Source organism: Muscardinus avellanarius, assembly GCF_963383645.1.
Source record: "Muscardinus avellanarius genome assembly, chromosome: 7".
Lineage (NCBI taxonomy): Eukaryota > Metazoa > Chordata > Mammalia > Rodentia > Gliridae > Muscardinus > Muscardinus avellanarius.
In genome coordinates, this window is record NC_137793.1 from 85,840,311 (window position 1) to 85,866,109 (window position 25,799).

Sequence of the window (25,799 nt, forward strand, 5' to 3'; positions counted from 1 at the left end):
GCCAGCTTTTGTGTTTATCAGTAAATATAGGACTCTCCCTGAAGCCACCCAAGCCAGGGCCAGGGCTTCCTCTGCTTAGCTTCTGCTGGACCAAGCCCTGCTGATTCTCCCTCCCCACTCTCTCTCCAGTCTTTCTTTTTCTTTCCATTTCCTTTTCTTTTGGCACTGGGAATGGAACCCAGAGGCATTCTACCTCTGAGTTATACCCTCACTCCTTTTTATTTTTTATCTTGAAACAGGGTCTTACTAAATTGCTGAGGGTGTTTCAAAGTTGCTGAGGCTGGCCTTGAACCTGAAATCCTCCTGTCTCAGCCTCCCAAATTCTAGATTTATAGGTGTGCACCATCAGGCCCGACTTCTTTCCATTTCTTCATTATCACTTTTGTTCAGTTTTCTATTCCTGGAACCCTTAGAAAGCCTCTCGTCTTTCTGTCACTATCCTCTGCTGTGACTTGGGGGGCAGGAGTTAAGAGCAAACCTATTCATGCCACTCCTTTGCTCTGAGTTTTCCAAAGGCTCCTAAGAGGTAAGTCCAACATCCACAGCACTGCACTCGAAGCCCTTGGTGGTCCAGCCCTCCCCGCTGCAGGCACGTCTGCTGTATCTCTTCACCTTATGCTCACTTAGGCTCCATCCTAGGGGCTGCTTGCATGTCCTCGACACCTTGAGACACTAGTACTCTCTTACCTGGAAATAGCACCTCTCTTTCCTTCTTTGCTATGCAAAACCTACTTCCTCTACATTGTAAACTTCAAGGCCCTCTAGCCTCCTTGGAGAGGACTAATGTCGACTCCTCCCTTCCTCCTCCACCTCCGTATGCTATTTATATGAACATGGATTTTTCAGGTGTTAAACACCCACTATAAAGAGGTGCTGTGCAAGGTGCTGGGGCTGTGATGACGCCCTACCGATGTACTGAAGAGTCATAATAAATGTGATAGGCGTATGTACAAGCATCTGCTCACGCAAAAACTAACTCTTGCATTGATGATCCATCTCCGTCTTTTGAAGGGAGCTGCTTGGCTCTTCTGGCCTTTTGACTGGAATGAGGCTGGTAGTATCTTATGGTAAATTCCAGAAAAAAAGAACTAGAGATGTTTTTATTTTGGCCATCTACTCAGCCAAAAGAGCACCCCAGATCCTGCAAGAGAAACCCTGAAGTCAGGAAGCTGCCCCTTTATAGAGTGCCCCTTTATATTTACTTCTTTCTAGTAAGCTGCTACAACCCTGCTTAATCTGGGAAGTGGTAAGAGTTTGGTCATTTGCTGAGAGGTACACAGCTCTTTTGTAAGCCAGCACAGGACTCACTCTACTTATTTATTTATTTATTTATTTATTTATTTATTTATTTATTTATACTGGGAAACCCAGAGGCATTCTACCTCCAAGCTACAACCCCCATATCGATTTTCTTATTTGGAAACAGGGTCTCACTAGGTTGCTGAAAGTCAACTGTCTTTGAACCTGCAATCCTCCTGTCTCAGCCTCCCAGTACTAGGATTACAAGTGTGTGCCACCGTGCCTGGCTTCACAGACACATTTAAGGCAGAAAGAATACCTGCAGAAAGGAAAGTCTGGGTGGAGATGGAGGTGCACACTGGGGTTGATAGATTTGCTTCTAACTGAATGTCTGTCTCTTTTTCATTCATGGAATTTCCCTTTCTTAGAAATGGTCTTTTTCTTCCAGAAGGCAGATTCTGTGATGTCTTTATAAACTTTCTATTCTTAGTTTCCAGTGGATTAGTCATCTGGTTGTAATTGGACAGTAGCCAGGAGGGGGAATCTGTGTAGCTAGTTCGACAGCAGGTCCAGGAAGCTGTTGGGAGATCAGGATGCTAAGGGCCAGGGGCGGGGGACTGAAAGGCCAGGTAGTCCCTTGAGTGAGTGGTGGTGGCAATGGGGTGGGGGCTCCAAGGCGAGCCAGTGTGAGTCAGAAAGGGTCCCATAGCATCCTCGAAGGATGGGTGGGAACTTGCAGAGAGTCTGTGGGAGGTGGGGGGCGTTCTGTCTGGTAGACTTTCTCTCCTTCCCGATTTCATACATTCCTAGTTGGCTACCGCCCTCTGCTGTAAGTCTTTCTTGAGTTTTTAAAAATAGTTCCAAATCTCACTATCTAAAATATTTCCAAGCTGGGTGTAGTGGTGCACGCTTGTAATCCCAGCATCTGGAGGCTGAAACAGGAGGATCTTGGTTCACGGACAGCCTCGGCTACTTAGTGAGGCCCTTTCCAACTCAGAGTGACCCTGTTTCAAAATAAAGAATAAAAAATAGGGCTGGGGGTGTAGCTAGGAGGTAGAATGCCCCTGGATTCCATCCTCAGTACTACAAATAATAAATAAATAAATAAATAAATAAATAAATAAATAAATAAATAAAATATTTCAAAATCTCACAAGGAGGCTTTAGAAGGTAAAACAGGGACGGGCATGGTGGTACACACTTATAATCCCAGTGTTTGGGAGGTTGAGACAGGAAGATGGCAGTTTGCAGACAGAAGCTTCAGCTACTTAGTAAGGTCCTTTGCAATGCAGTAAGACCCTGCTTCAAAATAAAGATTAAAAAATAGGGCTGGGAGCCGGGTGTGGTGGCGCACTCTTGTAATCCCAGCATTTGGGAGGCTGAGACAAAAGGATGCGGTTTGTGGACAGCCTCAGCTGCTACTTAGGCCCTTTGCAACTCAGTGAGACCCTGTTTCAAAATAAAAGAATAAAAAATAGGTCTGGAGGTATAGCTCAGAGATAAAATGCCCCTGGGTTCTATCCCTAGTACTGAAAAAAAAAAAAAAAAAGGTCTGGAGGCGTAGCTCAGAGGTAGAATGCACCTGGTTTCCATCTCCAGTACTGCCCCCCCAAAAAGAAGGTGAAAGAGATTCACCTGCCTCTTCCACAGGTTTCTACTTCCCTGCTACTGTGGAGACTGAGGCAGGATGATCTTAAGTTTGAGGCCAGCCTGGGAAACTTAGCAAGACCTATCTTTTGTGTGTGTGTGGTGCTAAGATTGAACCCAGAGGCATTCTTTCTTTGAGCTATACACCCCAGTCCGATTTTATTTCTTATTTGGAAACAGAGTCTTGCTAAGTTGATGAGAGTCTCACTATTTGCTGAGGCTATCTTATAGGCATGCGCCACCACACTTGGCTCTAGCAAAACCCTATTTAAAAATCTAAAAAATAGAGCCGGACATGGTGGCGCACGCTTGTAATCCCCATGCTTGGGAGGCTGAGACAGGAGGATCACACAGGTTCGAAGCCAGCCTCAGCTACTTTGTGAGGCTCTCAGCAACTTAGTGAGACACTGTTTCCAAATAAAATATAAAATGGGGGTGTATTCATTTCGAATCACCCCTCCATGCCAGTCTGGTATGGAGCTGTATTTCTATTTTCTATCTTTCTAATAAACTTCTTTAAATCATATATATATATATATATATATATATATATATATATATATAGGGTCTGGGAGTGTAGCCCAGAGGTAGAAAGCCTCTGGGTTCCACCCCCAGTACCACCAAATAAATAAATAAATTAATTAATTAAAAATCTAAAAAATAAATGAATTAATGAATGAATAAATAAAGGATTGGGGATAGGCCAGGCATAGTGGTGTGTGCCTGTAATCTCAGTACTTGGGAGGCTGAAATACTCAGTACTTGGAAGGTCTGTGGCCAGCTTCAGCAACTTAAAAAGACCCTGTTTCAAAATAAAAATTAAAAAAAAAATAGGACTGGAGGTATAGCTCAGTGGTAGAGTGTCTCTGGGTTCAATTCCCAGCATCATAAAATAAATAAATTAATTAGTAATTAAAAATAATGAGCCAGGCATGGTGGTACACACTTGTGATTCCAGTACTTGGGAGGCTGAGACAGGAGGGCTCAGCTACTCAGTGAGGCCCTCCACAACTTAGTGAGACTCTGTTTCCAAATAAAGAATAAAACATAGGGCTGAGGATGTAGCCCGGAGGTAGAATGCCCCTGGGTTCAACCTTCAGTACCACAAGAAGGAAAGATAGACAGATAGATGGGTAGGTAGATAGGTAGGTAGGTAGGTAGATGGATGGATGGATGGATGGATGGATGGATAGACAGACAGACAGAAAGACAGAAAGACAGACGGAAGGAGGGAGGGAGGGAGGGGGGAAAAAGGTCTGGGGATATAGCTCAATGGTAGAGCACTTGCCTAACATGTGCAAGGCCCTGGGTTCAAAACACACACACACACACACACACACACACACACACACACACCCCAACCAGACAAAATAAGATAGAGCCATCTTCACTATCCTGCTCCTTTAAACTCAAAAATATCTCCAACACATTTCACCAACTAGAGTTGCCTGATTTCCAAGTGCAAAATACCCTGTAGAAGCGTGAGCTGCCTCAGCTTTTCTGTGCAGCGCAGTGACTTTAATTAGATAAGCATTTAGCTGTTACCAGGGCTCTGGGGATGGGACTTTATTTGGGGCAGGAAGAAGGAGGGAGGACTTCTGAGCAGGGTCAAGAAATCATCTTTGGGTCTGCTGCCTCGGTGACTGTGGTTGGGTTCAGGTCATCAGGACCTGCTGGGAAAGTTGTCAATGTCAGTTTTTCTGTCTGTTAAGGTCTCCCCAATCTGGGATGCTCAAGATGGGCCTCGGGGATCAGTCCACTGTCTTTCCAGCCAGCCTTCTAGGAGAAAATGATGTTTAGTCTCTTTCTACTCCAGAATACATAGGAGAGGTGTGTGTGTGTGTGTGTGTGTGTGTGTGTGTGTGTGTGTGTGTGTTAGTGCCTGATAAAGGAGGATGAACATGCAGATACGGGTTGCTGTTGGGGTTCGTAAGAGAGAACGAGGCTGCAGCTGACTGAATTTGGTCTGCCTGGGACCCTGGAGTCCCCCCAAGCCAGCTTCCTCTCCTCTCACCTGCTTCCTCTGACTCAGGCTGTGGAGAACTTCATCTATTCCTGTGCCGGCTGCTGTGTGGCCACGTATGTCTTGGGCATCTGTGACCGTCACAATGACAACATCATGCTGAAAACCACTGGGCACATGTTTCACATAGATTTTGGGCGCTTCCTGGGCCATGCCCAGATGTTTGGCAATATCAAGCGGTAAGTGATGTTCTGACACCAGATGTGTGTGTGTCAGTGTGGGGGGTGGGAAGTCTGCAGGAATGGCTCCTAGGTGGGACATGAGCCCATTGACAGAAGGAACTGGGCCTCAGAGCCTTGTCCCTGGGCTGAATAGCTTTGGAGAAAACTAGTGAGAAAGTCAAGTCCTGCAGGGCCTCGCAGAAGGAGGAGGGGACCAGATGTTCTCTCTCCTTAAGGAGGACTGACTGAGCAAAGTGAGATGAGCACAGACTCAGCAAAAAAGAATATAATTAGATAACCAGAAAACACTGCCAGCTCACAGATGAGGAACCAGGGGAGGTTGTGGGATATTCATCTTTGGGATCTTAGGGGGCAAAAGAGAGTTACAGCCCCATCTATCCAGGTTCGTACACCGTGAGGGATGAGAGGAGCTGCCCCTGATGCAGCCCACCAGGTGGGCTTCCTTTTCCACGTTCACCTTCTACCTGTATGTTCCCCTTGGCCCAGGGACCGCGCCCCATTTGTCTTCACCTCGGACATGGCGTATGTCATCAACGGGGGGGACAAGCCTTCCAGCCGCTTCCATGATTTTGTTGATCTTTGCTGCCAAGCCTACAACCTCATTCGCAAGCACACCCACCTCTTCCTCAACCTTCTGGGCCTGGTGAGGAGCAGCAAACCTTCCCCAAAACCTCCTTCTCTTTATCTAGTGCCATCTTTAAGACTGCCCGGGCTCGTTTCCGAGGATTCCTGGAGATCTGCCTCTCTGGGCCCCAGCTGAGTTCCTGTCTGCGTTAGATAAAGGCTGGGACCCAGACTCCCTGGGGTCAGTGGTATCTGACCCCTGTCCCAGACCCTCAGTTCCTGTGACCCTTTTAGCCACTGTCCACAGCTTCTATCTGCTACCTTCTAGCAGGGTCAGGGAGCCTGGCTATAGAGAATTTTGCCTTAGAGTGGAGAAGAAGCAAGATTAACTGTTGTTAAGCCAGGTGTAGTGGTGCACACCTGTAATCCCAGTACCGGGGACGCAGAGACAGGAGGATCACAGGTTCAAGGACAGCCTCGGCAAGCAGTAAGATTCTCATCAACCTAGTGAGACCCTGTTTCAAAATAAAAATAACATAAGCCTGGGGGTGTAGCTCAGAGGTACCTCTGGGCTCAATCCCTGGAACTGAAAAAGAAAAAGGTTTCCTGATGTTACAAGTACCTTCTCTCCTTTCTCCTCCTAGATGTTGTCCTGTGGGATCCCTGAGCTCTCGGACCTGGAGGACCTCAAGTATGTGTACGATGCCCTGAGGCCTCAGGATACAGAGGCCAACGCCACTACGTACTTCACAAGGTAACGCCTGCTCCATCCAGCGCTGATCTCCCAGGGTCACGCGCAGGCTGCCTGGTGGCAGAAGCAGGCAAGGGGGGCAAGAAGAACTTCTTAGCTCAGTGGTAGAATCTTAAGTTGGATCCATGCTCCTAACTGTGCCTCTGACTTAGGCAAAGCACTTGGGTTCTCCTGGCCTCAGTGTCCCACCTGCATTTTGGTGCTGACCTTTGTACTTAGGGGTATTTTTTTTTCCATACCAGGGATTGAACCCTAAGGCATTCTGTCTCCAAGCTATACTGCCAGTCTGTTTTATTTATTGTTTTAAACAGGTTGTTTGAAAAATAACTAAGTTGATGAGGGTCTCAGTAAGTTGCTAAGCCTGGCTGCGAACCTGTGAGCTTTCTTTCTCAGCCTTCCAAGTACTGGGATTACAAGTGTGGGCCACCATGTCTGGCTATTTAGGGATATTGTCATCACTCCTAGCTACATTCTCACCAGGTCTCAGCAAAAGACTTTAATCTATGGAGAGTGTATAATGTGGATTTTGTAAGAGTTTCTAGCCCTCTTGGACAGACCTGTCTTCTTTCACAGGGTCTCACTTTTAAATTAAAATCTATGGATTGCCAGGTGTGATGGCACATACCTGTAATCCCAGTACTTGGGAGACTAAGACAGAAGGATATTAGGTTCAAGGCCAGCCTCAGCAGTTTAGAAAGACTCTCCGCAGAGCCTTGCTAGTATCTCTAGGTTGAGATTCTGAGACCTGTTTTAAAATAAAAAGCAGGGTGCAGCTTGGAGGTAGAATATCCATGGCTTCAATCCCCAGTACCAAATCAATAAATAAAATAAAATTAGGCTGCCAGGCCTGGTGGTGCATACCTGTAATCCCAGCATTTGGAAGGCTGAGACAAGAGGAGCATGGTTTGCAGACAGCCTCAGCTACTTAGTGAGACCCTTTGCAACTCAGTGAGACCCTGTTTCAAAATAAAAGAATAAAAAATAGGGCTGGGGGTATAGCTCAGTGGTAGAATGCCCTGGGTTCCATCCCCAGTACCACACACACACAAAATAAATATATAAAATAAAATCAAGCTGGGAGTATAGCTCAAAGATAAAATGCCCTTGGATTCAATACCCAGTGCTTCTTTAAAAAAAATCTCTGGATTAATTAGAATTTATTTAGGTCCCATTGTGCTGGACCTTGAGTTCAGTTTGACAACACCATTTAGACATTTATAAGATAATTGTACAATGGTATCCCTAATTCCTTCTGCCTTGGTTTGACTAACTTTTGTCCTGGGTGGGCAGGGAGGGGACATAAGGCTCAGAATTCACATGAACATACTTCCTGAGATGACCGTATGCCACTCATGAGCCCCATAAGGATATTACACAGGTGAAGTGATCTGACCTGGCTGTTAATCTCAGGAGTCAGAGAATATCCCTTTGGATAGTTCCACCGTGGCAGAGGGAATTCGAGGCCACAGGTACATTGTTTTCTTCCCATCCTCCTTTACCGACAGGTTGATTGAGTCCAGCCTGGGCAGTGTGGCCACAAAGCTTAATTTTTTCATCCATAACCTGGCTCAGATGAAGTTCACGGGCTCAGATGACCGGCTGACCCTTTCTTTTGCACCCCGAACGCACACTCTCAAGAGCTCTGGCCGCATCAGCGATGTTTTTCTCTGCCGACACGAGAAGATCTTTCACCCCAGCAAGGGCTATGTACGTGCTTTCTCCCTGCCTGCTCCCCACTGACCCTGGCTTAAATGGGGCTCTGATTCTTCATACCCGCACAGTGGACACTGGGCTTCCCAGACCCCCCTGTGCTGGGAGCAGTCCCAGCCCACTTCACTCTCTTGCTCAAGTGACCGCCTAGAATCAGAGCTGAACTGGCTGGTAACTCCCTCTGAGTCAAAGGTTTGCAAAACGTGTACAGGGAAATCGTGGCTTTCAGACTCCTGCTCATGTGCCTCTGTTGTCTTCTTGGAGACTCTTACTTTCTTCCTTCTGCAGAGTGCGCCCTAACACACACACACACACACACACACACACACACACACTCTCTCTCTCTCTCTCTCTCTCTCTCTCTCTCTCTCTCTCTCTCTCTCTGCCCCTTTCCCTCTCCACTTAATTGGGGCCAGTGGGTCTGGCGCTGTGCTCAGAGAGTTGAACCTTTGCAGATATACGTGGTCAAGGTGATGCGAGAGAATGCTCATGAAGCCACCTACATCCAGCGGACGTTTGAGGAGTTCCAGGAATTGCACAATAAGCTGCGGCTGCTCTTCCCTTCTTCCCTCTTGCCCAGGTAGCTTCTCCTTTACTCTTTGTATAGAGGGATATTGAGGAGGGAGAAAGGAAGGGCTGGCAGGACTGCATCTGCAGAAAGGATGCTTTATTTTATTTTTCATTTATTTATTTTTTGCGGGACTAGGGATGGAACCCAGGGGTATTACACCTGTGAGCTACATCCCCAGCCCTATTTTTTATTCTTTATTCTGAAACAGGGTCTCACTAAGTTGCAAAGGCTTGGTCCGTGAACCAAGATCCTCCTGTCTCAGCCTTCCAAATGCTGGAATTACAAGCATGTGCCACCATGCCTGACTTACTCTTTATTTTGAAACAGGCTCTCACTACATTGAAGAAGGCCTCACAAGGTGGCTGAGGCTGGCCACGAACCTGCAATCTTCCTGTCTCAGCCTCTTAAGTACCGGGATTAGAAGCATGTGCCACCATGCCTATCTAGAAAGGACCCTCTTAGGCCAACAATTAATGGGCATGTTGGTGCAGGCCTGTAATCCCATTACTTAGGAGGCTGAAACAGGAGGATTACAAATTCAAAGCCAGCCTCAGAAATTTAACAAGGTCCTTAGCAACTTAGCGAGACTGTTTCAAAATAAAAAGTAAAATGGAGCCAGGCTTGGTGACCCATGCTTGGGAGGCTGAGACAAGAGGATTGCAGGTTTGTAGTCAACCTCAGCAACTTAATGAGGTCTTCTGTAATTTAGTGAGACTTTGAGACGTTGTTTCAAAATAGAAAAAATAAAATAGGGCTGGGGGTGTTGTTCAGAGGCCTCTGGATTCAATCCCCAGTATCCAAAGTGAATGAATGAATGAATGAATGAATGCATGAATGATTCCTTGCCTTACTAGGCCTGAGTTTGGTGACAAGTGCTCCCCCTGCTGGCGAAACTTTCTTGACACGCCTGTGATCATGGGCTAGCCTTGAAAATTAACCTGTTGGGGCTTTAGTTGAATCTGAAGGTGTTTCAGGGTTTCCATGTTATTAAAAAGTTAGGTTGGGCGTGGTCACGCTTATAATCCCAGCGCTTGAGAGGCTGAGACAGGAGGATCGCGCAGGTTCGAAGCCAGCCTCAGCTACTGAGTGAGGCTGTCAGCAACTTAGTGAGACCCTGTTTCCAAATAAAATATAAAATAGGTCTGGAAGTATAGCCCTGAGGTAAAAAAAAAAAACCCTGTGTTCCACCCTCACTACCACAAAAATAAATAAATAAATAAATGAATAAATAAAGTGGTTAAAATGCTCAATTTTACATCCTGTGTATTTTTTTTACAAAAAATTTAAAAAACTTTTCTGAAAGAATTTTTATACCAACCAGAGATAGGAATCTCTCTCCCATGCCCTAGAGGCTCTTCTTAGGAGCCACAGGACTCTGACTCTTATCTGGTCCTTGAAAGTGTGCTGGGCTAGAGCCTGTATCTGGGCACAGACTAGGGAGCCAGGGAGGAGTCAAGAGTGGAGGGAGGGACCCTGGAAATAAATGTCAGATTGCCAGAAGTGCGGACGGACAAAATAAAGCCCTGGCCTCATTTTCTTTCCCCTTCTAACCCCTGCGGCCCACCCGCCTGGTCAGCTTCCCCAGTCGCTTCGTGATAGGCCGCTCCAGGGGAGAGGCGGTGGCCGAGCGCCGCAGGGAAGAGCTAAACCGCTACATCTGGCACTTGATCCACGCGGCGCCCGAGGTGGTCGAGGTGGGTCTGCTCCTCTGTCCCGGGGGTGTGTGTGTCTAGGGCGAGAGGGTCTCGAACCTGGGATCCTCCTATCTCAGCGTCCCCAGTACTGGAATCACAGGTGTGTGCCACCACACCTGGCTTAATATGAAAACTGTGAACTTACAGAAAAGTAGAGACAATATAATTCGTTCCTATACATCCATCACTTATCATCCATTGGTTCCTATATTTTTCTGTGTTTGCTTCATCTATTTTTATCAGGAAGCAAATTACAGACATCGTGATATTGAACCTTTAAATACTGTGTCTCTCTAAAAAATAAAAAGGTATTCTAACACAACTGTAGTGGCATGGCATCACCCAGTACAGAGCCCATAGTGAACATTTTCCTATTGCCTCCAAATTCTTTTTACGTTTGTTTTGTTGGCGCCACCATCCAAACAAGAACATAGCACACTCTGTTGTCGTGTTCCACTCGTCTCTTTTCACCTGGAGTCCTTCCTTCTCTACCGGGCTGTTGTCTTACTGAAGAATGGCCATTTTCTGATTCTGTTCCAGTGTGATCTGGTATATACCTTCTTTCACCCCCTGCCCCGGGACGAGAAGGCTGCGGGCACCAGCCCGGCTCCTAAGTCCTCAGGTACAGTACCTGCCCAGACATGTCCCCCCAGCCTGGGAGCCCGAGGGTCACTTCTCCTGTCCCCAGCTTTTCCCCAGGCTCTTTCCTGGTGTGTCTGCTGGCCTTTTTCTTACTGGCTATGGTCTGTCTTCCTACTCAGACTGTGGGTCTAAAGCTCCTTGGCCGGTTGCCCAGAGGGTGGATGTTTGGCTAGTGATTACCACCTCATGTTGGGGAGACCCTCTCCAATCCAGCTGTGAATCATGTTCCACATCCCACTTCTGTAGATGTCCCATGGAGACCAGAAACCTGACGTGGAGGGACTGGGACCAGGGGTTGAGAAAGAAAGCAGAAACATCTGCCTGGCATCAGCCAGGGGCACAGCTGACCTGTCGACCTTTCTTGGTTTCCTTTGTCCCTGCAGATGGCACGTGGGCACGGCCTATCGGGAAGGTGGGAGGGGAGGTGAAGCTATCCATCTCTTACAAAAACAACAAACTCTTCATCATGGTGATGCACATTCGGGGCCTGGTAAGTGCACCCCCAGCCTTCCTTTGGTTTGTTATCCTTCTTCTGGTACTTTTTGGACTAGTCAGACCTCCTCTACCCCAATGTCATAAGAGTATGAACAAAGGTTTGCTGAGCATCCACAATGGGCCTGCCGTGCCAGACTCATAGAATGACCAGGCAGTTCAGGACGCGGGTGCTTGCCAGGACTCTGAGCCTTCTTATGAGGGGGATAATGTTAGTACCTATCCATAGGGATTAAATGAGATAATGCATGGAGAACATTTACCTTTTGGAATATTTTTATTGTTATGGTAATTATGGCAGTTATTATAAAGGAAAAGCCCAAGGGACTTGTTATCTTATTATGGTAGTAAGACAGCCAGATACTTGACACTCTACAGATATAATCAAGGCAGTATGTAATGACTAAATTTTTGTTACAGATCCTAAGAACATTATGAATGAAAGGGAAAGGGAAGAGCCAGTGTGGTGGCACACGCCTATAATCCCAGTACTTGGGAGGCTGAGATAGGAGAATTGCAGGTTCAAGACCAGCCTCAGGAATCTAGTGAGACTCAGTTTCAAAACAAAAAATATAAAGGGTTGAGGGTATAGCTTGAATAATACCTCTGAGTTCAATCTCCAGCACAAGAAAGGAAATTAAAAGAAAGGAAAGAAGAAAGAAAGAAAGAAAGAAAGAAAGAAAGAAAGAAAGAAAGAAAGGAAGGAAGAAAAGAAAGAAAGGAAGAAAAGAAAGAAAGGGAAGGGAGGGGGCGGGGAAGGGAAGAGGGGAGGAAATTTGACAAAATTCTGCTCCCAGGGAGCTTATATTCTAAAAGAGGGACAGATGAACAGACAAATGAAATAGATGGCATGTATGGTAGTGGTAAGAGGCTGGACATGGTAGTATATGCTTGTAATCCCAGTACTGTGGAGGCTGAGCTAGGAAGATCACAGAGTTGCAGCCAGCCTCAGCAACTTAGTAAGGACCCTCGGAACTTAGTGAGACATGTTTCAAAATGAAATAAGCCTGGGGGTGTAGCTCAAAGACAGAAAGCCCTTGGGTTCAATCCCCAGAACAAAAATAAAATAAAATAAAATAAATACAGTAGTGGTAAGAGCTAAGCAAGACACAAAGCAGGGACGGAATCCAGAGTAGAATTAGGTTACTGGCAATGTACTTGGCGCTGTCTTAGAAGGTGCCATTGACAAGAAATGTCTTAGCAAAGATGAAAGGAACTGAGAGAGGGAGCCTTGCGTCTGGGAGAGAATGTATAACCTCCAGCCCCGACTGGGCAGCCTGGGGAGCCTGCATGGCCCAGTGGTGAAGCTGATGTGCACAGGTCAGAGGAGAAGATGGTGAGGTTGGAGAAGGCATGGTGGACAAGAGCCTGCTGGACAAGAGCCTGGCCGGCCCACGCTAAGGACCCTGGCTTCTACCCTGAATGAGATGGGATTTGTTGAAGAGCTTTGGGCAGAGATGTGACATGATCTGGCTTCAGCTATAAAAGGATCAGCTGGAAGGGGGGTTGTTAGCTCAGTGATAAGCACATGCTTAGCATGCTCAAAGCCCTGAGTTCAATCTCAATCTCCCTCTCTCTCTCTCTCTCTCTCTCTCTCTCTATCTATCTCTCTATCTCTCTATCTCTCTATCTCTCTATCACACACACACACACACACACACACACACACACACACACACACACAGAGAAATGATATGGGTGAATCACTAGCTGGCTGACCTTGAATAAGGATTTAATCTCTCTGACTCATAGCTCCACCCCTTAGTGGTTGAATGGACCAAATTACAAAACAGCATGGCAGGAGATGCTGGAGTTGGGGGGTGAGCAGGTAATGATCACTCAAAACGGACCACATTATGGGATGCCCTGCGCATTTAGATAAAATGTATAGGCTTAGTGTCAGCTAGTGTGGTGGCTCACACCTGTAACCCCAGTATTTAGGAGTCTGAGACAGGAGGATCATGGGTTCAAGGCCAGCATGTACCTTAGTTATACACTGTTTCAAAATAAAAAATGAGCGGAGTGTGGTGGCATATAATTATAATCCCAGGACTTGTGCTAAGATAGGAGGACCACAAGTTTGAGGCTAGCCTCAGCAAACAGTGAGATTCTCAGCAATGTAATGAGATCTTGTTTCAAAACAAAACAAAAAGAGTTAGGAGTATAGCTTGGAAGTAGAATGCTCTTGGGTTCCATCCCTAGTACCACAGAATAATAATAATAAAATAATAAAAAGACTGGGGTTTAACTCAGAGGCAAACTGTCCCTGGTTCAATCCCCAGTACCACACCCACAAAAATAAATATAGACTTGGTATAATAGATGATCTGATTGATGTTTTAGTAGGATACCTAACATAATCACAGTAGATATTTTTATCAGAATGGAGTGAGCTGGGAAGCAGACAAATTAGGTGACACCGCAGGAAGCCAGGTGTGGGAGAGGAGAATCTGACTCAGGTATGATCAAAGGAATTGTGACAGAGAGAAAGAGGCTGTAATAATCATCTTTTTTTTTTTTTTTTCATTTTCATTCTGTTGCAGCAACTGCTCCAGGATGGGAATGATCCTGACCCATATGTGAAGATTTACCTCCTTCCTGACCCTCAGAAAACCACTAAGAGAAAAACCAAAGTGGCTCGGAAAACCTGCAACCCTACCTACAATGAGATGGTGTGTGGAGAACTTGGGGGGGAAGGTTTGGCAAATTATGGCTGTTCTAATAGAGGATCAGGTGCGGTGGCACATGCCAGTAGGAGGCCGAGGCAGGAGGATCATAAGTTCAAGGCCAGCCTCAGTAACTAAGCAAGACCCTGTTTCAAATTTTAAAATAAAAAGGGCTTGGGATGTAGGTCAGAGGTAGAATGCCCCTGGGTTCAATCCTGAGTAACACACACACAGACACACAGACACACACACATGGCTGAAAGTGTAGCCTGGAGGTAGAATGCTCTTGGGTTCAATCCCCAGTTCCAAGAAAAAAAAAAAAGTTATATTGAAATGTGCTATAATTGCTGATTTAGGTATTTTGCCAATGTCTGCTTTCATGGAATATGTCAGGCTTGAGTTGTTTTGGCATACTTATACTTAGAAAGCCTAGAGAGATTTACTGTCTCTCCCTTTCTGCTGGGTGAGGTGGTGCATTCCTGTAATCCTAGTGTTGGGAGGCTGATGCAGGGAGATCCCAGGTTCAAGATCAACTTAGTGAGATCCTGTCTCCAAAAAAAAAAAAAAAAAAAAAAAAAAGGGGGCAGGCCAGCAGGCACACACTTATGATCCCAGTACTTGGGAAACTGAGACAGGAGGATCACAGGTTTGGGTCGGCCTCAGTTACTTAGTCAGGCCCTGTACAACTTGGTGAGACCTTGCTTCAGAATAAAGAATAAAAAAAATAGGGCTGGGGGTATAGCTTGGAGGTAGAATACCCCTGTGTTCCATCCCCAGTACCACAGTACTAAAATAAATAAATAAAGGCAGGAGGGTTAGAACTCAGTGGTACAGTGCTTCTGAATTCAATCCCCAGTACCACAAACAAAACAAAACAAACACACGTACAATAAGCCAGCTTTCTGACTCGTAGGGTTGGAATTCTAAAGGTGAAGCCTGGCTAATGCAGCCGGCAGGCAGAGTCTGCCCTTTCTGTGTTGTAAATGAAGGTAGCACCAAAAAAAAAAAAAAAGTCCCACCTGTTTGAACTCTGAGCGGAGAACAAAGTTCTTGAAGCCTCTTGGATGCTGGGTGCCTCTGTGCTCCTTGGACTCTGCAGGGTGGGAGAGAGGAAGCCATCAAACCACCACAGAGCCCATGTGCCTGTGAACTCTTCACCTCCCTCTCTTACCACGTCCCTCTCTCCCCCTTGTCTGCAGTTGGTGTACGATGGGATCCCCAAGGGAGACCTGCAGCAGCGAGAGCTCCAGCTGAGCGTGCTGAGCGAGCAGGGATTCTGGGAGAACGTCCTCCTTGGGGAGGTGCACATCCGCCTGCGCGAGCTGGACCTGACTCAGGAGAAGACGGGCTGGTTCGCGCTGGGGTCTCGCAGTCAGGGGACCTTGTAGCTGAACAGGAACACGGCCCAGGACCTCCAGCTGGCGGGCGAGCTGGGGCTGCGCACTCTGCCCAGCCGCAGGCTCTTTTCCTGGGGAAGAGGCAGGCCCTCATCGGGCTCCGGTATGGTCCAGGTGGACCTGGCCTTCAGAGCGGCGGCAGGGAGAGTGGGTCCTCTGCTGCCCCTTCCTCGACAGACTGAACTTGAGTTGGTTGTGTGCTGCGCAGCCCCTCGGGACTGGGAGATTGCAGCAAAGTTTTAAGTTTACCTTGTGTCAAGGGAACAAAAGCCTGGTTTGGGGTGTGTGCGGGGTGGGCTGTCGGAAGTAGCATTGGAGGGGAGGGTGGGCGGATATCTTTATTTTTATTTTTAAAAAATGAAATAGTAATGTTGTCCTAACTGGGACAGGAAGCCTCGCGAGAAGGGACGGACCTATGCCTCAGAAGGCAAGAGACAAGACTGTTGGGACTTTTTGTATGACTAAGGTTCTTATTGGACTTTCCCCTAGGAATTGTTTTGAGTTTTGTTTTCTAGCTATAGGAATTAGCTGGGGAGGGGCCCAGTGGGGCTCGGTCAGAGCCCTGCCTCCAAAGGCGGCCAGCGGAGAGGGCCTGGGAGTGGACTGAGCCCTCCAGCAGCACCACAGGGCTGTTCTGATTTTGCCTCCAAAGGAGAGCCACGAGATGCCTCGGTGTGTAAGGAAAGGCCTTCCGCATAGGGCTCCGCCAAGGACTTGTGTTCAGGGACCCGTGCTCTTTAAGGGAGAGTTCTTCCTCTCGGCTTGGCCTGAATCCTGTCTTCTGCTCCCTACCCTCCATTCCCTTCTCCCTCTGGGCCATCCAGCCCCTGTGGATACGCTGGGGTGCTCCCCCTAGCCTCTTTCTCATTAACTTTTCTGGGGGTATGAAATGCCGTGATTTCGATCCACCCAAGGGCATCATGGCCCTGGACTGGGGCCTCTAGGCAACTGGGGCTGTCTGTGGCTGCCTGTTCAGTAGTTTCTGGAAAGCATTCCCCACCTCCCTCCACTTTTTTTTAGTTATGCCAATTCTCTCCCAAACTCCGTTTCTGTCACTCTTTTTCTAAGAATTTCCCTCATTCTGTGGGGCCATAAATCTATTTAATCTGGAGCCAAAGGGATGCCCAGTCTGGGGCAAAGGGGCACGGGGTTGGGGGTCCTGGCAACACTCTTGTTGTTCCCAGTGGGTTTTTTTGGTCCGGAGGAAGCTGAAGTGGAGCAAGGATTACTACCCTGGAGCGGATCTCAGGAGCTGGAAAGGAGACATGGGCTCTTATCTCCTCATACTCTATTCCCTACCATATGGCTTTAAAATTCACTCTTGCTATTTCTCTCTAAAGGGTTGTCTTCCTTAAAAGAAAAAGAAAAAAGGAAAAGAAAAAAAAGGAAGTTGGGTGAATGCCAGTAATCTCAGTGCTTGGGAGGTTAAGACAGGAGGATCACATGCAGGTTCACCGCGAGCCTCGGCAACTTAGACCCCCGTTTCCAAAAAGAAAAAAAAAAAGGGCTGGGAGTATAGCTCAGAGGTAAAATGTCCCTAGGTTCCCCAGTACCCACCTCCCCCAAAAAGTGAGAGAGACTTTTAATTCAATATTAACTTTTTAAACCACTATTGGCAGCCGGGCATGGTGGCGCACGCTTGTAATCCCCACGCTTGGGAGGCGGAGACAGGAGGATCGTGCAGGTTGGAAGCCAGCTGTGCTGTTTTAAAAGAGACCCTGTTTCCAAATTTTTAAAAAAGTATAAAAATAGGTCTGGGAGTGTAGCCCAAAGGTAGAAGGGTTTCCAGGAACCCCAGTGCCACAAAAAATAAAATAAAATAAAAAATAAACCACTGTTGGCTAAATGTGTCCCATGTGTGACCAGGAGAAGTTTTGTAGACTCTTCCCTACCAGCATCCTCCCCAGCGACAAGGGTCAGAAATTCTCTTTTTTGCTGACTTATTCCATTACTGAGGAAGGAAGAAGCTCCGTTCAATGAAGCCACAGGGCATCAAGTCAAGGAAGTTTGAATTTTTCTTTGAAATTATCAAGGATAAAGCTGGCTTCTGAGGGGAGGGGCCGGGAGAGTGGGGAAGGGGTGGAATGTTCTAGATGTATGGACCATAAATGTGTTACTGGCCTTTTGCCTGTAGCTCATTTTATTTTGACCCTCTGTGCTCCTGATTTAAAGAGGTCTGTGTACTGTACCCACTTCCAAGCCCCTTGGATCTTCTACTTTCTCTGGAATTGTATTTTCTAATAAATGACATTTGAGAAAAACAAAACTATGATTTTAAAGATTGATGTGTAAATATTTTTTTTTACTTATTTATTTATTTTGATGGTACTGGGGGTGGAACCCAGAGGCTTTCTACCTCTGACTATACTCCCAGACCTTTTTTATATTTTATTTGAAAACAGGGTCTCACCAAGTTGCTGAGAGCCTCACTCAGTAGCTGAGGCTGGCTTCGAACCCGCGCAATCCTCCTGTCTCCGCCTCCCAAGCGTGGGGATTACAAGCTGCGCCACCACGCCCGGCTGATGTGTAAATGTTTAGAGTATCTGATGTATGAAGATGAATCGTGTTTTAATTAGCTTTTGAGTCACGATCACCAAAATGCCTGATGAGATCGAGGAGGAACAGTTTATTTGGACTCCTGGTTTCAGAGGCTCAGTCCACAGTTGGCCAGCTCTAAGGCAGAAACATCATGGCAGCCAGGCATGGTGAAGGGAAGATGCCCAACCCGTGGGAGCCACAAGCAGAGAGAGAAAGAGGGAGAGGAGGGGGCCAGGGACCAGTGTAGTCCGAGTGACCTGCCTCCTCCAACCACATCCCACCTTTCAACCTTGATGTATTACCAGCACATGAGTGTCTCTGGACCATAACAAACAGTAACATTTATATCCCCTAGTATCCTGCAGTCTTACATTTGTCAACTGAATCTAGCCTCAGAATAACTGTATCAAGTGAGTATTACCTTTATTTTTCAGATGAAGACACTGAAGCTCAGAGAGATGAATCTGCCTATGGGCACATAGCCAGGCAGATCTTGGAATTTGAACCCTGATTTGACTCCAAACCTGAGGTTAGCTCTCCTAGGCACTATATAATACAGCCCCTCACTTGGCATAATATTTGATAGTTCTCAGTGTGTTTTAATGTACATGATATCAGCCGGGCGTGGTGGCGCACTGCCAAGACTTTGCTGCCCACTCCATCTCGGCATCTACATGTGTGAGAATCCATGTAGTCATCGGCGATTAGCCCCGAGAGAGGGCATCGTCTCTGGCCAAAAAACTCCTCCACTCTTAGATATTCTTTCATAACTATTATTCTTTTAGTAATGATTCTTTTAACTTTCCACATGAAATTGCTCCGGTGGGAAAAAGATTAGGACGGTGGCGAAAGAAATTGAATTCATGTAAAATAATCCTTCCAGTAAACTTTCAGCCTTGCTCAAATGGTAATTAGATGAGCCTTGTTCAAATGGTAATTAGAAGCAGCATTCCAGTCCACCTTTGACCTTCAATACAGCGACACCACCTGGTTAAAAATAGCTATGTCAAAACAAAGGACAGATAAAATAGATGTGTAAAGGTGAAAGAAAGAGAATATGGTGAGAATGAGAAAGTATTTTTGTATGAAGAAGAGCTTATCCTAAGATTGGCCCGAATGGGAAAGAGAGAATTAGGGTAATCAGAAAAGAAAAGAAAGTTGCAGAGGGTTAGTGATAGGAATATGGATTATTAAAAGAGGAAAAATGCTCAGCTGCTAGAGAAATATATCTGACAACTAAATCTAAAGACCTCATGTTATTTCTTGGTGTTTACCTGCTAAACTGTGTCATGAGTTTGTTTAAGTTTTCAGACAGCGGATAGTATTGCAGACAAAATCCAGCAGACATTCATCGAAGTTCCTTAAATCATCAAAAAGGAACACGGATTTTCCTTACGATAACTATATGAAAGCTGGAATCTCAGACTTCGTCCCCCATTATATATAAAGGAGGACATTGGACTAAGCCCTAGGAATGAGAGCTCCGAAAGGGTTAAAGAAAACTCTTAAAAAACACTGGACTCTTCAAGTGATTTTGGGTGTGACTTTTAGCCAAATAGAAGCCTCTGCAGCTGCAAGGTCAGAAGGGGCTGGGCTCCAGAGCACAAGACCCACCTGAGATAATGGGACTGATTTCAATCAAAAAGACCTGGGATATCCCATGCCTTACTTTTGTCTTGTTCAGGGTTGGTAATTTGCATGTGTATTTCTCTTTTGTACCTTGGGTGTTTTGCCCTTCTTTTTACTAGAAATTCACTGGGAGAGGGGAATATATAAAAAATCTTGTGTCCAAAATAAAGTGTTCGATTGCACAAGAAGCATCGATCCATGTCAGGTTCTTTTTAAAGTGCTGATCATAGGATTATTTTCCTAGGAAAGAACCGCCAAAGATAAAAATCTGTGGTAAAATCACTCTATCCTTCCCCACCTTTACTGAGACCCTCGACCGAGCAAACTCGCGCCCCATTGGACTAGCTGGCTTTCGACAGCGCACGCTTGTAATCCCTGCGCTTGGGAGGCTGAGACAGGAGGATCGCACAGGTTCGAAGCCAGCCTCAGCTACTTAGTGAGACCCTGTTTCCAAATAAAATATAAAATAGGTCTGGGAGTATAGTCCGGAGGTAGAAAGCCTCTGGGTTCCACCCCTAGTACCACTAAAAAAAAAAAAAAAAGACCTAATGTACATGATACCATTTTTTTTTTTTTTTTGTAGAAGCTAACGCTTTATTTAAAAAATCTTTTGGAGGATTTTTGTTTTCTTGGAAAGAAAAAAATGCTTTTGAGGAATTCGTTTCTTCTACATCTCTATCTGCATGCAAACAAAACTATCATTCTTATATCAGCTGAAATTCCCCATCCAGTACTTGTTGGCTAGAACTTTGAGAAATTTCTAGACCACTGAGAAGTCACCCAGACACGAATAAGATAAAAACCCACTCACTGGCCCATCTATTTTGTGTTATTGCTGTTTAGTGATGGCTCCTTGTTGGTTTTCAAATAAACAACCATTATTGAGATGACTCCACTGCAGTCTAGTAAGCCAGTGGAAAGGAATACCACTCTAAAAAGCAAATAGTTGGAAAAGAAGCAAGCTGCATTTCCTATAAAGGCAGACAAGCTGACTTTTATTACAGCCACTTTGGGAAGTAGATCTGACTCATTCAGTCTGTCAGCAAACGTTTGTTTTATGTACCAGTGCTCCGTGGTGGTATGCCTTCATTCACAAAGAATTCACTTTGGAGGAAGCTTCTGAAATTGTGCAGTGGGTTCTGTAGCAAGTGCCACCTGGGGGTTACAGAAATAAGACAATAATCTGATTTTGATTTTATTTTTGGTATTAAGGATTGAACCCTGGACATTCTACCTCTGATCTACACCCCTAGTCCTTTTTTTTTTTTTCTTTTTTCTTTTGAAATAGGGTCTCCCTAGGTTGAGAATCTTGTGGAGTTGCTAAGGCTAGTTTTGAACCTCTGATCTTCCTGTCTCAGCTTCCCAAATGCTGAGATTACAGGTGTGCTCTGCCACACCCACCTCAATTTTCTGAATTTAAGAAGTATACTGCCTAGTGATATGTAACCAACACCACTTTATACAGGAAGAAACAGAACTTCTTGAGGGACCTGTCAACTATCAACGTCTGAAAGCAGACTTGTAGCTGAGAAGTAAGCCCTGGGCGAAGGGTGCAGGTGATGTGACCTTTGTTCAACTGTTTCACCCAGAAGCTGTTAACATTCTCAGTGGGGAATCATATTTCATGTTGGGAATTTTCTGTGGCTCCCAAGGGATTTTTCAACAGTAAAATAGAAAGTGTCACCTGTTCCGCGTGTGTGTGTGTGTGGGGGGGGGGGGTGAGGGGTGTGGGAGTGCTAGGGATTGAACCCAGGAGCATTCTACCTTTGAGCTACACCCCCAGCCCTATTTTATTTTTTATTTGAAAACAAGGTCTTGCTAAGTTGATGTGAGTGAGCCTCACTAAGTTGCTGAGGCTTTTTGAATCTGCTATTCTTCTGTCTTAACCTCCCAAGCATTGAGATTTCAGGTATGTACCACCTCGCCTGGCCTTTATTTTTTACTTTTTAATTTAATTTTATTTTATTTTTGCGGTACTGGGGATGGAATACAGGAGCATCCTACCCAGCCGTATATTTTATTCTTTTTCTTTTCTTTTTTTTTTTTTTTTTTTTTTTTTTGAAACAGGGTCTCACTGAGTTGCAAAGGATCTCACTAAGTAGCTGAGGCTGGCCACAAACTGCGATCCTCCTGTCTCAGCCTCCTGAATGTTGGCATTACAAGCGTGCACCACCATGCCCAGCTTATTTTTTTATTTTGAACCAGGGTCCCACTAAGCTGCCAAGGCCCTCGCTAAGTTGCTGAGGCTGGCCTCAAACCTGCATTCCTCTTGTCTCAGCCTGCCAGGTTCAGGGATTACAGGAGTCCATCATGACCCATGGCTTTCCCTGCTTTCTTTCTAAGTGGTTTTGGGGTGTTCCTGCTGTTCTGGACTAGTCCCTGGAGATCTTTTAAAAGTTAGGACTTGAATCTGGCAAGACTGTCAGTTAAGGATACTTCTTGGCCAAATGGGGTAGAAATCTGAACCTCCAGAGGGACAGGAATGAGAATGAGACCACTGGGGAGGGGGAAGGAGGGCGCCCAGGGCGAAGAGAAACAGAAACCCAGGAGGCCAGGTTTTCCAGGCTCAAAGAGGGAGCAAAAATGAAGCTACTGAATTTGCTGGAATTTTAAGGGGCAAAAATAAGACAGGATTTGTTTTGTTTTTATGGTACTGGGGACTGGACCCAGGGACATCTACCAGCCTCAACAGTGTAGCAAGACTCTCAGTAACCTAGCAAGGCCCTGTTTCAAAACAAAAAATAAAAAAGGGCTGGGGGTGAAGCCCAGAGGTAGAATGCCCCTGGGTTCAATCTCCAGAACCACTAACTACATAAATAGAATAAAATAAAAACCTGCATCTGTACCTTTCTGTCACGTGTCCTTAACTACACAGTATAGCAATTATTAATAAAACATTGACTTACACTATAGTAGGCAATAAAAGTAATCTGAAGATGATTTATTTATTTATTTTTATTTTATTTTATTTTTTTGTGGTGCTGGGTAGAACCCAGGGCCTTTTTACCTTCGGGCTATACTCCCAGACTTATTTTAATGTTTTATTTGGAAACAGGGTCTCACTAATTTGCTGAGAGCCTCACTAAGTAGCTGAGGTTGGCTTCAAACCTGAATGATCCTCCTGTCTCAGCCTCCCAAGCACAAGGATTATAAGTGTGCACCGCCACACCCGGCTAGAGGTGATTTAAAGTACGTGATTTAACTGGGTGTAGAGACTCACACCTGTAATCCCAGTACTTGGGAGGCTAAGACAGGAGGATTGTGGGTTCAAGAGCAGCCTTAGTGAGATTTTCAGACACCTAGCAAGACCCTCTTTCAATATAAAAAGGGCTGGGAATGTAGTTCAGAGGTAGAAGGCCTGTGGGTTCAACCCCTAGTACTACAAGAAAATAATAAAGAATGTTATTTAAAGGCTGTGTGTAGTCATGTGTGGTGATACATGCTTGTAATCCTAGTACTTGGGAGGCTGAGATTAGAGGAACTTGGGTTAGAAGTCAGCCTTAGAAGTGTAGTGAGGCCCTGTTTCAAGGTAAAAAATAAAACAGGTCTGGGGGTGTAGCTCAGGTAGAATGCCCCTGGGTTCAGTCCTCAGTACCACAAATAAAAAATAAATAAAGGCTGTGTATAGGTTATGTGCAATGACAACACCATTTTATATAAAAGACTTGAGCATCCATGGATTTTTGCATTTTCAGGAACTCCTGGAACCAACCCTCCAACAGGCTGAGAGACAGGGCAGTCATGGTGCTACATGGCTGGGGAGATGCAAGATGGGGAGACACAGGATGGGGAGACGCGGGATGGGCACACTGGACTTCACCAAGGAGATTATTTGAACTGAACTTTAAAAAATTATTTTTATTTATTTATTTTTGTAGCATTCAACTCCTGAGCTATATTCCCAGTACTTCTTATTTTGAGACAGGGTCTCACTAAGTTGTTGAGGTTTGCTTTGAGTTTGCCATCCTCCTACCTACGTCTCCTGAGTAGCCGGGATTACAGGTGTGGTTACAACCAGGCAAAATTTCTACTTTAAAAGATCATTCTGAGCTAGGTGTGGTGACATATGCCTATAACCCCAATTCTTGGGAGGCTGAAAAAGGAGGATTGCAGGTTCAAGGACAGCCTCAGTAATCTATTGAGACCTATTTCAAAACAAAAAATAAAAAGCTGGGGGTGTAGCTCAGAGATAGAATGTCCCTTGGTTGAATACCCAGTACAATAATAAAGAAATAAATAATCATTCTGAGGCTGAGAGTATATCTCTATGGTGGAGCACTTCCCTAGCATGTGTGAGGGCCTGTTTCCATCCACCAGTACTGCAAAACAAAAAGGAAAAAAAAAAAAAAAAAAGGTGTGCGTGTGTGCGCATGCACGTGCACGTGCTGGGGCTGGGAGCTTAGCTCAGGTAGAGCACTTGCCTGGCATATGCAAGGTTCTTCTGTTCAGTTCCCAAAAGGGAAAGAGTTAAGGATGAACGTTGAGGCTGGACATGTATTTCAGGGGTAGAGCATGTGCTCAGAGTTGGCAAGGGGTCTAGTGAAGACTTTGTTTTGATCGTGGTAAGTCTGAGAGGCCTAATGGATCTGTATTCAAGTGGAGGGAGGAGCAGTAGAATGGGATCTGAGGCTCCAGGGAGCGCTCAGTCTGCAGGGTTGACATGGCGGCCATCAGTGTTTAGGTGTTTAATTCTGTGAAACTGGATGAGCTCACCTGGGTTAGACAAGCCAGGAAAAGTTACTGTGGGAGGACTGAGACCAGTACTTAGAGGAGGAGAGAGAAGGACAGTCACTGAAATGACAGGAAAGAAGGTGAATCGTGTTATGGCCAAGAGGATAGAAGAAGCCAAAGAAATAAAAAGGAGACATAATGGAAGGACAAAGAAAATGTAACTTTAACATGAAAACTTGTCCTCAAGTTCCTCAGACCTTCACTCCCCAAGCCAGTTCTCTCTCAGGCCTACCGTTCCCAAATTCCTGGAAAATATGTTTTTGGGTTTTTTTTTTTTTTTTTTTTTTTTTTTGTGGTACTGGGGGGGTGGAACTCAGAGGCTTTCTACCTCCAGGCTATACTCCCAGACCTATTTCCTAATTTTTTTTGTTGTTGTTGTTGTTTTGGTGGTACTGGGGTTCCTGGAAGCCCTTCTACCTCCAGGCTACACTCCCAGACCTATTTTTTATTATTTTTGGAAACAGGGTCTCTTACGCCAGCGCGGCTGGCTTCGAACCTGCGTGATCCTCCTGTCTCCACCTCCCAAGCGCGGGGATTACAAGCGTGCGCCACCACGCCCGGCTCTGTTTTCTATTTTATTTGGAAACAGGGTCTCACTAAGTTGCTGTGGGCCTCACTAAGTAGCTGAGGCTGGCTTCGAACCTGTGCGATCCTCCTGTCTCAGCCTCCCAAGAGCGGGGATTACAAGCGTGCGCCACCACGCCCGGCTATGTTTTGGGGGTTTTTGTTTTTGGTACTAGGGATTAAGCCCAAGGGCACTCTACCTCCAAGCTATATCCCCAGACTTTTTTATTTGGAAACAGGGTCCGCTAAATTACAAGGCTGGCTTTGAACCTGTGATCCTCTTATCTCAGTCTCCCAAGTATTGGGATGACAGGTATGCATGTCAGGCCTGAAGAATCTTAAGACTAACCAAAAGCCAGGAGTGGTGGTGCAGATCTATAATCCCAGTACTTAGGAGGCTGAGATGGGAGGACTGCAGGTTCAAGGACAGTCTTCAGCAAGTAACCTAGTGAGATCCTATTTTGTTGTTTTTGTTTTTTGTTTTTTTGGTGGTACTGGGGTTCCTGGAAACCCTTCGACCTCTGGGCTACACTCCCAGACCTATTTTTTAATATTTTTATTTGGAAATAGGGTCTCTTAATAGGGTCTCGCTGGCTTCCAACCTGCGTGATCCTCCTGTCTCCACCTCCCAAGCGCAGGGATTATAAGCATGCACCACCACGCCCCGCAGCCCTGTTTTAAAAATAAAAATAAGCTGGGCATGGTGGCACATGCTTATAATCCCAGTACTTGGGAGGTTGCAGGTTCACAGCCAGCCTC

General features: G+C 45.8%; 1 protein-coding gene across 2 annotated transcripts in view; it reads left to right on the forward strand.

Annotated features, from left to right (window-relative positions):
* The window catches only part of PIK3C2B (phosphatidylinositol-4-phosphate 3-kinase catalytic subunit type 2 beta), a gene marked incomplete at both ends in the record, with an annotated part of 65,821 nt that extends 50,252 nt beyond the window's left edge, over window positions 1-15,569 (forward strand). For both annotated transcript variants that reach the window (XM_080699074.1, XM_080699075.1), the window contains 10 exons: window positions 4,919-5,088; window positions 5,578-5,734; window positions 6,300-6,409; window positions 7,912-8,113; window positions 8,572-8,696; window positions 10,264-10,381; window positions 10,922-11,003; window positions 11,407-11,513; window positions 14,059-14,187; window positions 15,381-15,569. In XM_080699074.1, the coding sequence (XP_080555200.1) occupies window positions 4,919-5,088; window positions 5,578-5,734; window positions 6,300-6,409; window positions 7,912-8,113; window positions 8,572-8,696; window positions 10,264-10,381; window positions 10,922-11,003; window positions 11,407-11,513; window positions 14,059-14,187; window positions 15,381-15,569 (1,389 nt within the window). The remainder of the gene's footprint in view (window positions 1-4,918; window positions 5,089-5,577; window positions 5,735-6,299; window positions 6,410-7,911; window positions 8,114-8,571; window positions 8,697-10,263; window positions 10,382-10,921; window positions 11,004-11,406; window positions 11,514-14,058; window positions 14,188-15,380) is intronic.
* Window positions 15,570-25,799: the final 10,230 nt, after the last annotated feature.